Here is a 14,869-nt window from a genome sequence, read left to right as displayed (position 1 = left end):
CGCTCCAGTCAGATGGCATGTGAAGGATGATGGACTATTTTGGGAAAGCAGCTAGCAATATATATTAGCCACTATCAGGATAATAAGTGTGTAGCAATTCCCAGGGTGGTATATGCACACTGAGTTTGTTCCCATTGCCTACTATGGCAATGAAACCATGTGACTCAAAGCCTACTGAGATGTTAAGACTGTGAAGGAGAACTTGGTGCATAAAGTAGCCGCTCCCCTGTTGTGCTTACATATAACACAAACCTTTGAAGGGAAGGAGGAAGGGAGCCTTGCTGCAGACAGACTTCCCTGCAGCCTTGACCCCCACTCTCAGAGCTCAAGATTGCATACAGCCTTCATATGGGAAGGTTCCCTCTCTTCAGATGTTTGAGTTGCATATGCAGACTCCAGGGCTGCAACCACACTTCTCACTCATGTGTTCTCCATAAATAGAATGGCCGAAGGAGGCTTCCATGAGTGCTCTGTGCAGGAATATTTCTCCTTCCATGCCCCATTCCAGCTGGAGGGAGCTGGTGGATGGTACTGCAATCTCATTCCATTAAAATGGATAGCATTTATGCCAATGACAAGCTGACTCTTCATCATCGTAAACCTTTTTTAAGACTGAGGGTAACCTTACAGGGGCTACATAACAGCAGTGAGTGAGTCCAGAGGCAAAAGTGGGTGACATAATAGATGTGACTCTACCTCTGTACAGTGGTGTGTTCCATCTGCATAAAAGTCAGAGGTTTCTATCCCACTGCTTGCCCACAGCTTTCCATCCTCCACTGGGGCAAGCAAGAGACATTATCATAGTTGAAGGGCATGCTAGTAAAGGTAAAGGGACCCCTGCCCATTAGGTCCAGTTGTGAACGACTGGGGTTGCGGCGCTCATCTCACTCTATAGGCCATGGGAGCCGGCGTTTGTCCGCAGACAGCTTCCGGGTCATGTGGCCAGCATGAATAAGTCGCTTCTGGAGAACCAGAGCAGCGCATGGAAACGCCGTTTACCTTCCTGCCGGAGTGGTACCTATTTATCTACTTGCACTTTGATGTGCTTTCGAACTGCTAGGTTGGCAGGAGCAGGGACCGAACAGCGGGAGCTCACCCCCTTGCGGGGATTCGAACCGCCAACCTTCTGATCAGCAAGTCCTAGGCTCTGTGGTTTAACCCACAGCGCCACCCGTGTCCTGAAGGGCATGCTAAAGCCTGGCAAAACTATCTGATGAGTGTGCAGAGCAAAGAGGGCTGGTGAGAGGTGTGATCTGGGGTGAGGCTTAGAGGATCACAATTGTCCCTCAAGCTGAGGTTCCCACCCCCGTGGTAAACAGTACTTCCAAAAAGTAAATCAATCAATTAATCAATAAATATGTAGAAGTAATTGTTGGGCCAACATATTGTATGTCTTTGTTAATAATTTAGTCAAAATAGCAGTAGAAATGCCGGACTTTCAGACCATATGAAGCTTCAGCTGAGGATAAAACAGACACCAAAAACAATGAGATTGTTGTAACAGGGCCTTTGTGCAGTCATGGAATTCTAGTTCTAGAATGAATAACTCTTTACAAAATGATGGCAAGGGAAACGGGGTGAGATGTTCAAATGATGTGTTCAAGATTTGGATTAAGGGCAACAACAACAACAACAACAACAACAACAACAAAATGCAATATCAGAGTATAATTAGGAAAACTATTAGTTGAGGAGGAGGGAAGTCTCAGGTGGTTTTTATATATTATATGAAAGGGTTTTTATATATTATATGCAAGATTATTGTTTTGCCAAAAATATTTGTAAAATTCAATAAAAACATTGTATATTGGTTATTAAATACCACCTTCTTCTGGATTATCTGGCATTTTAATGTCATGAAGAAATACACTGTGCTGGTGGGTAAATTAATTTTCCAGTGTTTAGCCAATAAAATTCTGGCAGCTGGACTGGACAAAGAAGAAGTAGTATTTTAGGCCAATGAACAAAAGAACATACCATATATGAATGCCTCTAGGACAGGTCAAAACCCAACAAAAAAGTGCTCTAGAATCTTAGGCCAGATAAAATATTCGTCAAATACAATATATGGTATAAATACATGTTTTCTTATTCAGTACAAGCAACTTACTGCATTTAACAATATTAGCATGTTTAAACTTTAGTGACATTGACATTTGAAACTAATGGACCTAACTTAGTCATAGTAATTAATCTCAATGGGTCTACACTGAGTAAAACTTAGTTGAATACTACCCCTTGCCACCAAGAACCAGAACAATAAAGCAGCAAGAATCATCGCTCATCACACTTTCTCACAGTAATATTTTTATTTTTAAAAGCAGTTTTTCAGAGCTCCCATTTAGAAAACCCAAGGGCAGCTTGTTTCAGGGTTTGTGAATAGAGATTTGGAAATATTTCAGACAGAGCCATCCCCTGTATGGTCAGAAGGGAATAGCCTTGCCAGTCAGTAGGTTGCAGGGGCATACAAAAAAATCTCTCCACAAGTCATGCATTTGCGAAGTTTGCTTCCTTGCACATGAATACAAATGTTTGTCAGCTCTCGTGAAGAAAGGAAAATGCAAAATTGGCTTCCTCTTTTCTTACTACCATCCTGTCTGTGGAATGCTCGCCCCAGGGAAGTTCGCCTGGTGCCTTCATTATACACCTTTAGGCACCAGCCAAAAACTGGTCCTCTTTAACCAGGCCTTTGGTTGATTTGATTGACATCCTATGCCCTTTTAAAATTTGTGTGTGTGTGTGGGGGGGGTTATTGGGTTGTTGTTGTTGTTTTTATTTTGATTATGTCCAGAGGAGGGCAACCAAAATGGTCAAAGGCCTGGAAACGATGCCTTATGAGGAACGGCTAAGGGAGCTGGGCATGTTTAGCCTGGAGAAGAGGAGGTTAAGGGGTGATATGATAGCCATGTTCAAATATATAAAAGGATGTCACATAGAGGAGGGAGAAATGTTGTTTTCTGCTGCTCCAGAGAAGCGGACACGGAGCAATGGATCCAAACTACAAGAAAGAAGATTCCACCTAAACATTAGGAAGAACTTCCTGACAGTAAGAGCTGTTTGACAGTGGAATTTGCTGCCAAGGAGTGTGGTGGAGTCTCCTTCTTTGGAAGTCTTTAAGCAGAGGCTTGACAACCATATGTCAGGAGTGCTCTGATGGTGTTTCCTGCTTGGCAGGGGGTTGGACTCAATGGCCCTTGTGGTCTCTTCCAACTCTATGATTCTATGATTCTATGATTCTATGTACTTCGTGGTTTTTATATTCTGATTTTCTCCTGTGAACCGCCCCAAGACCTCTAGGCATAGGGCGCTATATAAATTCAATAAGTAATAATAATAATGTTGGCCAAAAATAATTTTGCAGGAAATGTAGATGCAATTAAGGGGAAAGGGAAGCATTTCTGTTGTAAACCAACATGGGTACTTGCAATCAGTGGCGTAATGTCCTGGTTCACATGGAGAAGCTGTTTTCAACAGAGCCCAGCAATGTAAGCATGCAGCTGTATTGAGGCAGCACTGGGTGTTGAAATTTTGTGCTCCTAATAATTCTGTGCCTGGGGCAACTGCCTCTTGGGGGCCCCCACATGCTACACCACTGCTTATAATTTAACGTAGTAAACCATGGGTAGGCAAACTAAGGCAAACTAAGGTCCAGTTGTGACCGACTGGGGTTGTGGCGCTCATCTCGCTCTATAGGCCATGGGAGCCGGCGTTTGTCTGCAGACAGCTTCCGGGTCATGTGGCCAGCATGACTAAGTCGCTTCTGGAGAACCAGAGCAGCGCACGGAAACGCCATTTACCTTCCCGCAAATGGGTGGGCAAAATAAGGCCCAATTGCCTTCTAAATCCGGCCTGTGAATGGTCTGGATTTTTACATGCATAGAATGTGTCCTTTTATTTAAAATGCATCTCTGGGTTATTTGTGGGGCCTGCCTGGTGTTTTCACATGAGTAGAATGTGTGCTTTTATTTAAATTGCATCTCTGGGTTATTTATGGGGCATAGAAATTCATTCATTATTTTTTTTCCAAAATATAGGTGGCCCCCCACAAGGTCTGAGGGACAGTGGACCGGCTCCCTGTTGAAAAGATTTGCTGACCCCTGTTAAGTAAACCATACAAATGGAACACCAAAACACAAACCTACAGTGAATATGAATATGGCAAGTTTATATTGGCTCTGAGCAATAAGACTTTACACTGCCCATCTCTGGACAGTTGCTATAGCTGAAGTTCTCAAACATCAATTAAATGGCAGCAGCAGATGGTTCTGGGAAGACCATCCCACTCACAAGTTTTTTAGGCTACTGTGGAACACAACATTTCCTTTTGTGACCATGGCCTCAGGGAGATAAAAATATTCAAGAGAGTGCAGATAAAGCTCTATCCACATGGCTCCTATTAGCATCAAGGAAAACGGCATACCTAAATTCATACATGCTGTTTTCAAAAGCGATGTCATTGTGTGCAACATTAAGAAATTTACAAGGGGAGGGGGTGTATACCATCTATTTGATAATAGGTTGAATGGGAGGGGGAAATAATCCAACAGAGAAATCTGGAGAAGAAGGAATAGGAATTATGCAGCGGGGAAGATAATTAGCGCTCAGAATTGCCCACCCAGGCAACCGCCAAAGAGTGACAATTGAGGAAAACTGTTTTATCCCTTGGTGGGTGATTATATTAAAGATAATGCCTGTGATTGTGTAGCCTTCCCGCCGGACAATCTTGTCAAACACCTTTGATTCGTGCAAAGAATGTCTTTCTTTAATTCATTTTCTGAAAGTGAAGCCTCAACTGTATATTATGAAAATGACAGTCAGTCTTTTTCTCCTCTGGCAGGTGCTTGAGTTCTATAACTGATGCTGCAGCATCAGTTTTGTAAAGGTCCTTTCCAGATATAGTTTCCTTTTGTCACTTAAGATAACAATATGTTAAGCCCCATCATAACTCCTCCTCTTCCTCCTCCTTTTTTAAAGAAAGAAAGAAAGAAGCAGATAGATCAAAATTTCACTGAAGTGAGGGTGCTCACGCACACACACAAAAATCTATCTGTGTTCCCAGCATACCATGACTGACAGTTCAATTGTATAAAACTTACAGGATTTAAAAAAAAAAATCGTCAAATGCTGATAAAAAACACTATTCGGTTGGCAGCTGCAGAGCAGGAATATGCTGTGTCAGGAACTGTCCATTTCGAATTGGTGTGTGCAACCTCTCTGATTAAAATGATACCTCTGTTCTGCTCTGCTTGCACTGCTCCCATCTACTGAATAGCATTTAAGTGAAGAGAAGATTACAACTCTCAGGAGCTTTAATGGAAGTATGTTTGTTCGTGTTGGGGAAGAAACCATCAGAGGAGTAGACATTTAACAGGAATATATATCCTGTTCGAGGCTGCATAGTTCAGCAATCAGCATGGGTTACTTTCCCCCTCATTGTTAACTTTTGTGCCAATCCTGCACGGGTTCAAGAGGCCCACAATAAATTGTCACCCTTTGTTTCCACCTTCCATTGATGGGTTGCCTCCCGCTATTTAAATCCTTTTAAAAATGAAGAAATAACAATCATAGTACTAATGCTGCCACTACAAGCCTTAACTACTACTACCAGCCGCCATCTTGGATTCCTCACATCCACCCAACCCCCCACCTCCGAAGTTAAGGCTTGAATCCAAAGTAGTGTTAATCCACTCATTCTACTACGGCAATGATTTCTGGTTGCGCAATGGAAACCCCCTCCCCATGTTCTCCTCACCCGGAACAATCTCTAAATCAGTTCAGGGTTTTCACCACAATGCTCCACCGTAGATCTGGGGAGAGTGGGAGAATCGGGGGGTGGGGAGGGAGGGAGAGGAGGAAAGAAATTTCCATTGTGCAGGCATAAATCCTTGCACCAACAGAATGAGGGCACTGGATACCACTCTAAATAATTCTGGAATAAAACATGTTCTGGATAATTCTGGAAGAAATATGTTGACATATTTGGGGGCAGCAGCAATCTTCTCCCCTGCAGTGATGTGGAATTGCTTAACATCCAGGAAAATTGCCTGGAAAGGAGAATGCCATGGGCCCCTGTAACACCTGGCAGGACAGGAGTGGCAGGATCTGTCAGAGGGGGACGAGGATAAGGATTCTGAAGATTCGGGTGGGGGTACACACAGCTCAAGCAGCAACTCGGATGAGGGTTTTACCTCAGGACTAGCAGACCTCCAAAAAGAAAAGGGGAAGTGTTAAGTTGTGGATGAACATATCAGACGACACAGCGGTTCTTCAAACAGCTCTTGTTTATTCACAGGCCAGAACAGAACTGAACTGAAGGGTTCAGCCAGCCTGCTTATATAGAGCTCCACAACAACTGTAACAGATTTCTGTAACTATCCAATCACTGAATGTCACTTTCAAACCCTTATTTGCATATGTGGACTTGAGTGAAAACTATCTACAGTATCCCCCTGCTGGCCCAGGGTGAGAACTTCAGTACTTCAGTACATAACAGGAAGCTTGGCCAATCCAGTCTGAGAGTAAGGTTCCCATAGTAGCTGAGGAGCCAAATTGGTTGGAGGGAGAGGGATTCATAGGGTTGGACTTCAGTCCCATCACCAAGGATGCACTGCTGTCAGGACAGACATAAACAGGTGTGCAGTCCACCCCCAATAGGGGTGCATGTTTGCAAGCTTCTCACTTGCGATGGAAATCACAAGTGCGCTCTACGTGGGGCTACCTTTGAAGGTGACCTGGAAACTACAACTAATTCAGAATGTGGCAGCTAGACCGGTGACTGGGAGCAGCCGCCGAGACCACAAAACACCAGTCTTGAAAGAACTACATTGGCTCCAAGTACGTTTCCGAGCACAATTCAATGTGTTGGTGCTGACCTTTAAAGCCCTAAACAGCCTTGGCCCAGTATACCTGAAGGAGCATCTCCACCTCCATCGTTCAGCCCAGACACTGAGGTCCAGCACCGGGGGCCTTCTTGCGGTTCCCTCACTGCAAGAAGCGAAGTTACAGGGAACCAGGTAGAGGGCCTTCTCGGTGGTGGCACCCGTCCTGTGGAACACCCTCCCATCAGATGTCAAAGAAATAAACAACTATCTGATGTTTAGAAGACATCTGAAGGCAGCCCTGTTTAGGGAAGTTTTTAATGACTGATGTTTTAATGTATTTTTAATCGTTTGTTGGAAGCCGCCCAGAGTGGCTGGGGAAACCCAGCCAGATGGGCGGGGTATAAATAAATTATTATTATTATTATTATTATTATTATTAAGCTCCTGTTGTTCGGTCCCAGCTCCTAGCAGTTTGAAAGCACACCAAAAGTGCAAGTAGATAAATAGGTACCGCTCCGGCAGGAAGGTAAACAGCATTTCCATGTGCTGCTCTGGTTTCGCCAGAAGTGGCTTAGTCAGGCTGGCCACGTGACCCAGAAATACTGTCTCCAGAGCAGACAAACGCCAGCTCCCTCGGCCTGTAAAGTGAGATGAGTGCCACCACCCCAGAGTCATTCGTGACTGGAATTAACTGTCAGGGGTCCTTTACCACCATTATTATTATTATTATTATTATTATTATTATTATTATTATTATTATTATTATTATTATTTCCCTAGCTTCTTAACCAAAATAAGTTAACTGAAGAAAAGATTATGCTTACGGAAAAAAGGTTTTAAAATCTGAATAGTTACTGCACACTCAAAACCCCAAAGCATAACAGCAAAAGGCAACGAAAATAACCAGGACAAACACTTCCAGCTATTCCAGCCTGCCCATTATTTTCTTTAAGTTCCTTAAAGCAATGTCTTCCAGACAGAGTTTTCAGCATCTCCAGGGTTCAGCAGCTCATTCAGCAACTCTCTTCCAGCAAAAAGCTTAAAATCTCTGTGTGTGTTTTTTTATAACCAAACAAGAAAGCACACTCTTCCCTTCTTCCTTCTACTAAGCCCTTCTTCTCCTGAAATGAAAGCGAAGCAAATCCTCCCTCTAGACCAAACTCTGTGGTGCCTCTCCAAGGTGCTGAAGACTGACAGGAAAAGGAATAAACCTCCAATAATGGAAAGCACAGGCCACACCAAGCAGAAAAATCTGAATGCAAGACCTCCTACAGCGAGCAGCCCATGAGAAAACCCTGTTCCACGAACTGCATGACAAGACAAACTTCAAAGAGATCTGGGGTGCATTTTTGGAGCTCTTCGCTGAGTAATTGCCCGCACGCAATACCTCAGGACCACAATACTTCAAGAACCACCTCTCTTCATATGAACCTACCTGGACCCTGAGATCATCTTCTGAGGCCCTTCTTTGTGTGCTTCGTCCACAAGAGGTCTGGAGGGTGGCAGCACAAGAATGGGCCTTTTCTGCAGTGGCTCCCTATCTGTGGAATGCCCTCCCCAGGAAGGTTCGACTGCCTCTTTCATTATACACCTTTGGGTGCCAGGCAAAAGCGTTCCTCTTCAACCAGGCCTTTGGTTGGTTGACATCTGATGCTCTTTTAAACGTGTAATGGAAGGAGGGGATTATTGGGTTGTCTTTGTTTTTATTTTTTACTATGTACAGTGGTACATCTGGTTACATACTTAATTCGTTCCAGAGGTCTGTTCTTAACCTGAAGCTGTTCTTAACCTGAAGCACCACTTTAGCTAATGGGGCCTCCTGCTGCTGCCGCGCCGCCACCGTGCGATTTCTGTTCTCATCTTGAAGCAAAGTTCTTAACCCGAGGTACTATTTCTGGGTTAGCAGAGTCTGTAACCTGAACTGTATGTAACCTGAAGTGTATGTAACCTGAGGTACCACTGTATTCTGTGTCTTTTAAATTGTAATTTTATGTGGTGAACCACCCTGAGTTCTACAGGTGTAGGGCGGACTGGTCATGTTGTGTGGATGCCTGATTATCGTCTTCCGAAGCAACTACAGTCATACCTCTACTTTCGAACGCTTCATGTTGCATTTATTCGGGTTAAGAATATAGGAAACCTGGAAGTGTTTACTTCCAGGTTTTGCTGTGCGCAAATGCACAGAAGCGTTCTGCACACTTCGTCCATGTGCAGAAGCACTCTATCGTGCTTCACACATGCACAGAAGCACCGGTTATGGACTTTTCGGGGTGCAAACGGCACCCCGGAACGGATCATATCCACAACCAAAGGTACCACTGTACTCTATTCCGAACTTAAAAATGGAAAGAGTAAAGGTGGTGGTCAACAAAAGAGGTTTAAAGACTGTCTCAAGGCAAATCTTTAAAAATGTAATATAAACACCAATAATTGGGATACCCTGGCCTGCGAGCACTCCAATTGGAGAACAGCCTTTACCCAACATGTCATGGGCTTTGAAGGCACTCAAACTCAGGACGCAATGGAGAAATGTGCTAAGAGAAAGGCACGCTTGGCAAACCCTCACCGTGATCAACTCCCACCTGGAAACCAATGTCCCAACTGTGGAAGGACGTGTGGATCCAGAACTAGCCTCCACAGTCACTTATGGACTCACCGTTAAGACCGTGTTTATGGAAGGCAATCTTACCTGGCTACGAGGGATCACCAAAGAAGAAGAAGAAGATAACCAAATTAAATAAATAAATAATTGCATCTAGAAAAAGGGGTTGGCACAACACAGGGATTGAAGCTTATTCAGTTTAAAGTGGTCTTTTTTTAAATCTGCGATTTGAGCAAAGTACTGACACTCCTTTATCTGAGAACATGAGCCTCAACACTGTGTAACACGCTAAACAAGCAAACATCAGAAACGAAAATGGTGATGAAGAAGATGACAGAGCAAAGGGACAGGGGTATGAGAGGCAGGAAAGGGGAGGGGATAAGAAGGTGAACTGTTTTATTACAATTGTCTTATTGTGAAAACTCTAATATACTATAGATTTTTTTAAAAAAGGCTTCCAATCATTAGCTAAACTTTTGACCTTTTGATTTTAAAAATCAAAACAGCAGCAGTTAACCCGAACTGAATGATATATGTTTATCAATGCACTCTGTTCCTTCACAAGGTTTATTGGTTGTGTGAATATTGAAGGAAAGATTCTGCTAAACTGGTCAGACCATAACTCATAACTCAATCTTTAAAATATTTTGGCCATTCAGTGGTGACTTTTCCATGTTCGTTGTATATGGATTTTTTGAAACTAGGTTCTATATTTCAGACTGTACATGAATGTGATGGATTAAGTGATTTTTGTGCGTGTGTGCAGATTCTTCCCCTTCCTCTTTTCCGCAGTATATTTTAGAATTTATAAAACCTAAATTAAAAGAAATAATGGAGATTACTAAACAAATGCACCATGAGGTATATGATGTTCTTTCCATCATAGACAGTTGTTGTTTTCACAATTAATGCATCGTTGCTGAGAAGGTTAAATAGACAGGTAGAATACTTCTTGAGAGTGACCTTACCTCCCAGGGTAGCTGACAGCAAGAAGTGTGTCCCATATTTCTTGATAAGATTGTCTGTGATCTGCTGAAGAGTCGGCCTACGTCCTAATAGTCTTATGTTCCGGAAAAATTCAGGGGCTAGAGGCAGCGGGGAGCCAAGAAAATTCTTTCTCTCGACGGCTAAGTTATTTACTTTCCAACGGCCAAATTCCCTGGAAAGCAAAAGGAAAAAAATATATATGTCTCATTCAAAAACACATTGTTTAGACATTTTCACTAGAAAACTACACCAACCAGCTGTCTAGTATATATGTATGTATCACTTATTTCTGATAGTCTGTCATGCATTTGATGCCTAAAACAAGCAAAACATAAAACAAAGGGAACATTTCATAACAAAGCCATTGTGTGAAGAAAACAAAAACTTGTTTTAAAAATGTCTGTTTTAAAAATTGCCTACAGTGGTACCCCGCAAGACGAACGCCTCGGAAGACGAAAAACTCGCTAGACGAAGGAGTTTTTCGTTTTCTTAGCCGCTTCGCAAGACGCATTTCCCTATGGGCTTGCTTCGCAAAACGAAGCTTGCGCCGCAAGCTCCGGGGATAGCGGGGAAGCGCAGCGCGTCTTCCCCGCTGTCCCCGGACCCCTTTTGAACCAAGGGGCGGCAACGGGGAGAAGCGATCTTCTCCCCTCCGCCCCTTGCTTCAAAAGAGGGGACAGAGGGGAGGCAACGGGGAGAAGCAAGCCCATAGGGAAATGTGTCTTGCCCCGCCGCCCCTTGCTTTAAAACAGGTCCGGGGACAGAGGGGAAGGCGCGCGGCACTTCCTCTCTGTCCCCGGACGGTCTCCATAGGAACGCATTGATTGATTTTCAATGCATTCCTATGGGAAACCGTGCTTCGCAAGACGAAAAACTCGCAAGAAGAAAAAACCTGCGGAACGAATTAATTTCGTCTTGCGAGGCACCACTGTACTTCCTTCTGCAGAGTGTGATGGTTGTCCACAACAGGCTGGTTTTATTTTGCAAGGGATACTAGTAGAGCGATATCAACATGAATATTTGGAATTTTTCGTATGCTGCAGGGGGGAAAACGAAAGCCTTTCCTTCACATGCACGTTTCTCTGAGACAGAAGCATCACACCAACTCAGATTTGGCATGTTTTCATAGTTGAATTGGAACACAGTTTCTAATGGAAGTCCACAACTCTCAGTCCTTTTCAACACATTTTCTTCTCTATTGAATTGTCCTCACTCTCAGTGGCCCTCATCAACATTATCAAGTAGCTATATCTGGTAGGTTATGCATCATGGTGACATCATCCCTTTTCACTGCACAATCACCTGACCAGGAAGGATGAACAGCAATATCTAGGCAGGCGATGGCATTGAAGTGGCAGTAGGAAGGGGGAACAAAGACACTGAACTGGATTAAAGAAAGATGAAAAATAACACCCGCACCACAGGTGTTAATTAACTTAGCAACACTAGGATGACAGTGTTCACACTAATTCTACTACTTGTGAATGACCACTGGTCATTTGCATACATTTGAAGGCATCTACACCTGCCAACTGAATGCAACACTCCTAAGATTTTTACCAATTGCTTTTGCTGCAACAGACAACCACGTTATCCTTTTGGAAGTTGCTGCAATTAAAATAATTCTGCCTTATAGAAATTGCCAGCTACCTAAAAAGCCAAAACTAGAGCATGTTTGACACAGCTCTACAAAATCACGAGAGGGGTTTTCATAAATTGCCTTTCTATTTCTCCCTCTCGTGCTTTGAATGGCCACTTACCCCTTTCCAGGTGGGCGGCATTTGTTGCCCCTCACCCAGTGCTGCATTTACATATAAGCTAAACAAGCTATAGCTTAGGGCCCCACTTTCTTGGCCCCCCCCAAAAAAAATTCAATATTAATTAAAAAAAAATCTTTATTGCGGTCCATAGACCCACAAAATGGTTTCAAAACAAGATACAGTTAAGACAAACAAACAACAGGCGAAAGAGACTGAGGTAGTCATTTTGTTAGGTCTAGAGCATGATGGTCTTTGTTTCTTGCGACCTCTGAAAGAAACTTTGCCATGGTCAGTGTAATATCATTTGACTTATCCTCCAGAAGGCTCCAGATTTTCCCGCCAAATTTGCTAGTATGGATTTGATCAGTTGACCCCTTGCTTGCTCACACTGCTCACTATTAATATACTTCTTCTTTTTTATATATATATAAATATTTTATTGCAAGTTTTTAACAAAAGAAAATCACCAAACATATAAAACACCATCACCAGTAAATAACAAACAAAGAACACATGAATAAACAAAAACATAAACATAGAATATACAAAAAGGGTCACCACCGTTCATACATTGTTTTTTCATAACTATCTAGACTTCTTCACATCTCCCTTTCCTGCGTTCTCCATAAAAAAGTTATAAACCGCAATTTATTACCTTATTTCAGTTCTTATTTTCTAATTCTCATATATTATGCCTCATATTTTAAGTGCTTTCATCAAATACTTAGCTGCTTAGTTTAGACATAACATTGCTTCAAATTTCAACTTTATCATTCCACTTATTCTCATATATTTCTCATCTAAACTGCTGATGCCATGTTATTTCCTTTCGTGCACTTTCTTAACACTCATACAACTTATAATATACTTCTTCTTAATTGTATTTCAGTTCAACAATTACTTTGATAAAATACATCTTTTGTTATGTGCAAATGGCCTTCGATACCTGTTAGGTCCATAAATATAGCATTTATACCATATAGCATATATTCAACAACAAAAAACAGCGACAATTTGTTGTTGGCAAAGGACAGCTGGACATATAAAGGGCCCCATTACCTTCAGTAGCTTAAGGTCTCATCAAACCTTAATCCAGCCCTGATCCACACCTGTCTGCCTCCATCCCTAGAAGTCCCGAATCATGAGCCGCCCTGCAGGGCGGAATTGCCACCAAAACATTAACATTTGAACGGGCCAATCAGGGGCTCATTCATGGGTTGAGCCTCGCTGGCGGACCATTCTGCTAGCGATGTGTAAAAGCTGGCTGCGCTGAACACCTTCAGTGCAGTTGGCAGAAAAGCAAGCCTGTCCTTCCTTCCTTTGCACATTCATTTTGTAATTCTTTTAAAAAAAAACAAAAAACGAACACCTCAACAAATCGTGTCCTCCCTAAAAGAGGGCACGTGTTGCGGTGAGACCTGGAGACTGACCTCCTGGTTGTGGGTGGGTCTATTGCATAGCCACAACACCTGATTGGTAGGTCCCTCATTGCTGGGTGTAATCTGGCCAATGGGGCGCAGTCTAAATGGATCGAGGGACCTATATACAGTGGTACCTCAGGTTAAGTACTTAATTCGTTCCGGAGGTCTGTTCTTAGCCTGAAACTGTTCTTAACCTGAAGCACCACTTTAGCTAATGGGGCCTCCTGCTGCTGCCGCACCGCCAGAGCACGATTTCTGTTCTCATCCTGAAGCAAATTTCTTAACCTGAGGTATTATTTCTAGGTTAGTGGAGTCTGTAACCTGAAGCATATGTAACCTGAAGCGTATGTAACCCGGGGTATCACTGTAAACCCATGCATGTGTCCCAGAGCTTCCTCTTTTGACTCATGCATCAGAACACCCTTCCACCTCCTCCTAATTTTAGGGCATTTTGCGACTGACCTTGCTATGCCGTTGTGTGTCGTCTGTCGTTGGGACAGGGGCACGGCAGAAATTTTCCCCACTTGGCTGATTGGCTGTGGGTTTTGCCTGCCATGTAGCAATTCGTCACAACTTGTAAGGTTGCAGATAGGCACTGGTTCATGTGATAGGGATGGGAGAATGATCTTGTCATCCCTATGTGAAGGGTATTCAGTTAAAGGAATCCAGGTACTCAGCTTGGTTTGGTCAACCCCCGAAAGGGGGTTGTGTCTGTGCCTGAGTCCAGGGGAGCATCTGGGGAGTGAACAGTCTGTTCCCAGGCTTTTCACCTGCCTCAGGTGTTCACCCTTGGCTGACCTATGATAGAGCTCTGGGTCTGCGCTCCCTGCAAGGGTGTAGGTAGCTAGTCGAACCAGAGCCTAAGCAACCACTCACTTTTCTGTAATCAATAAAGTTGTGGCCTAAATTCTTCCAAAAACCAAAACTACAATTTGAGTCAAATGTGTCTTTATTTAAGGGGGAGGTCTCTGGGTCTTAACGCAACTGCAGATTAATGCCAAATGGAATAAATTCATTGATAAGCACATGCACATTTGACACAGACTAGAATTTGACAAAGAAATAGAGTGATCTGTCCATTCCTGCTTTCTGAAAATATATGCCCCTAAAGCACAGGTGTGAAGCTCTTCCTTTGGTATCGCTTCCTCACTTTAAATTACAATAATGTCTGCAAAGCTGATCCTTAAATGGAGGCAGTTTTTGATTACCGCTGAAGATAAATTATTCCAGAGGCTGCATTAAACACAAAGAATGGCACCTCCTATTTACGGCAAAATA

The 14,869-nt window shown here is 43.1% G+C and overlaps 1 protein-coding gene across 2 annotated transcripts in view; it reads right to left on the bottom strand.

Moving 5' to 3' along the window:
• The window catches only part of BRINP3 (BMP/retinoic acid inducible neural specific 3), a 257,252-nt gene that overhangs the window by 104,029 nt on the left and 138,354 nt on the right, over positions 1-14,869 (bottom strand). For both annotated transcript variants that reach the window (XM_083506770.1, XM_083506771.1), the window contains exon 3: positions 10,392-10,582. In XM_083506770.1, the coding sequence (XP_083362896.1) occupies positions 10,392-10,582 (191 nt within the window). The remainder of the gene's footprint in view (positions 1-10,391; positions 10,583-14,869) is intronic.

The sequence above is a fragment of the Podarcis liolepis genome (genome assembly GCF_965112155.1).
Source record: "Podarcis liolepis genome assembly, chromosome: 6".
NCBI lineage: Eukaryota > Metazoa > Chordata > Lepidosauria > Squamata > Lacertidae > Podarcis > Podarcis liolepis.
Note: the sequence above shows the minus strand (reverse complement) of the source record. Positions and strands in the feature narration are given on the sequence as shown.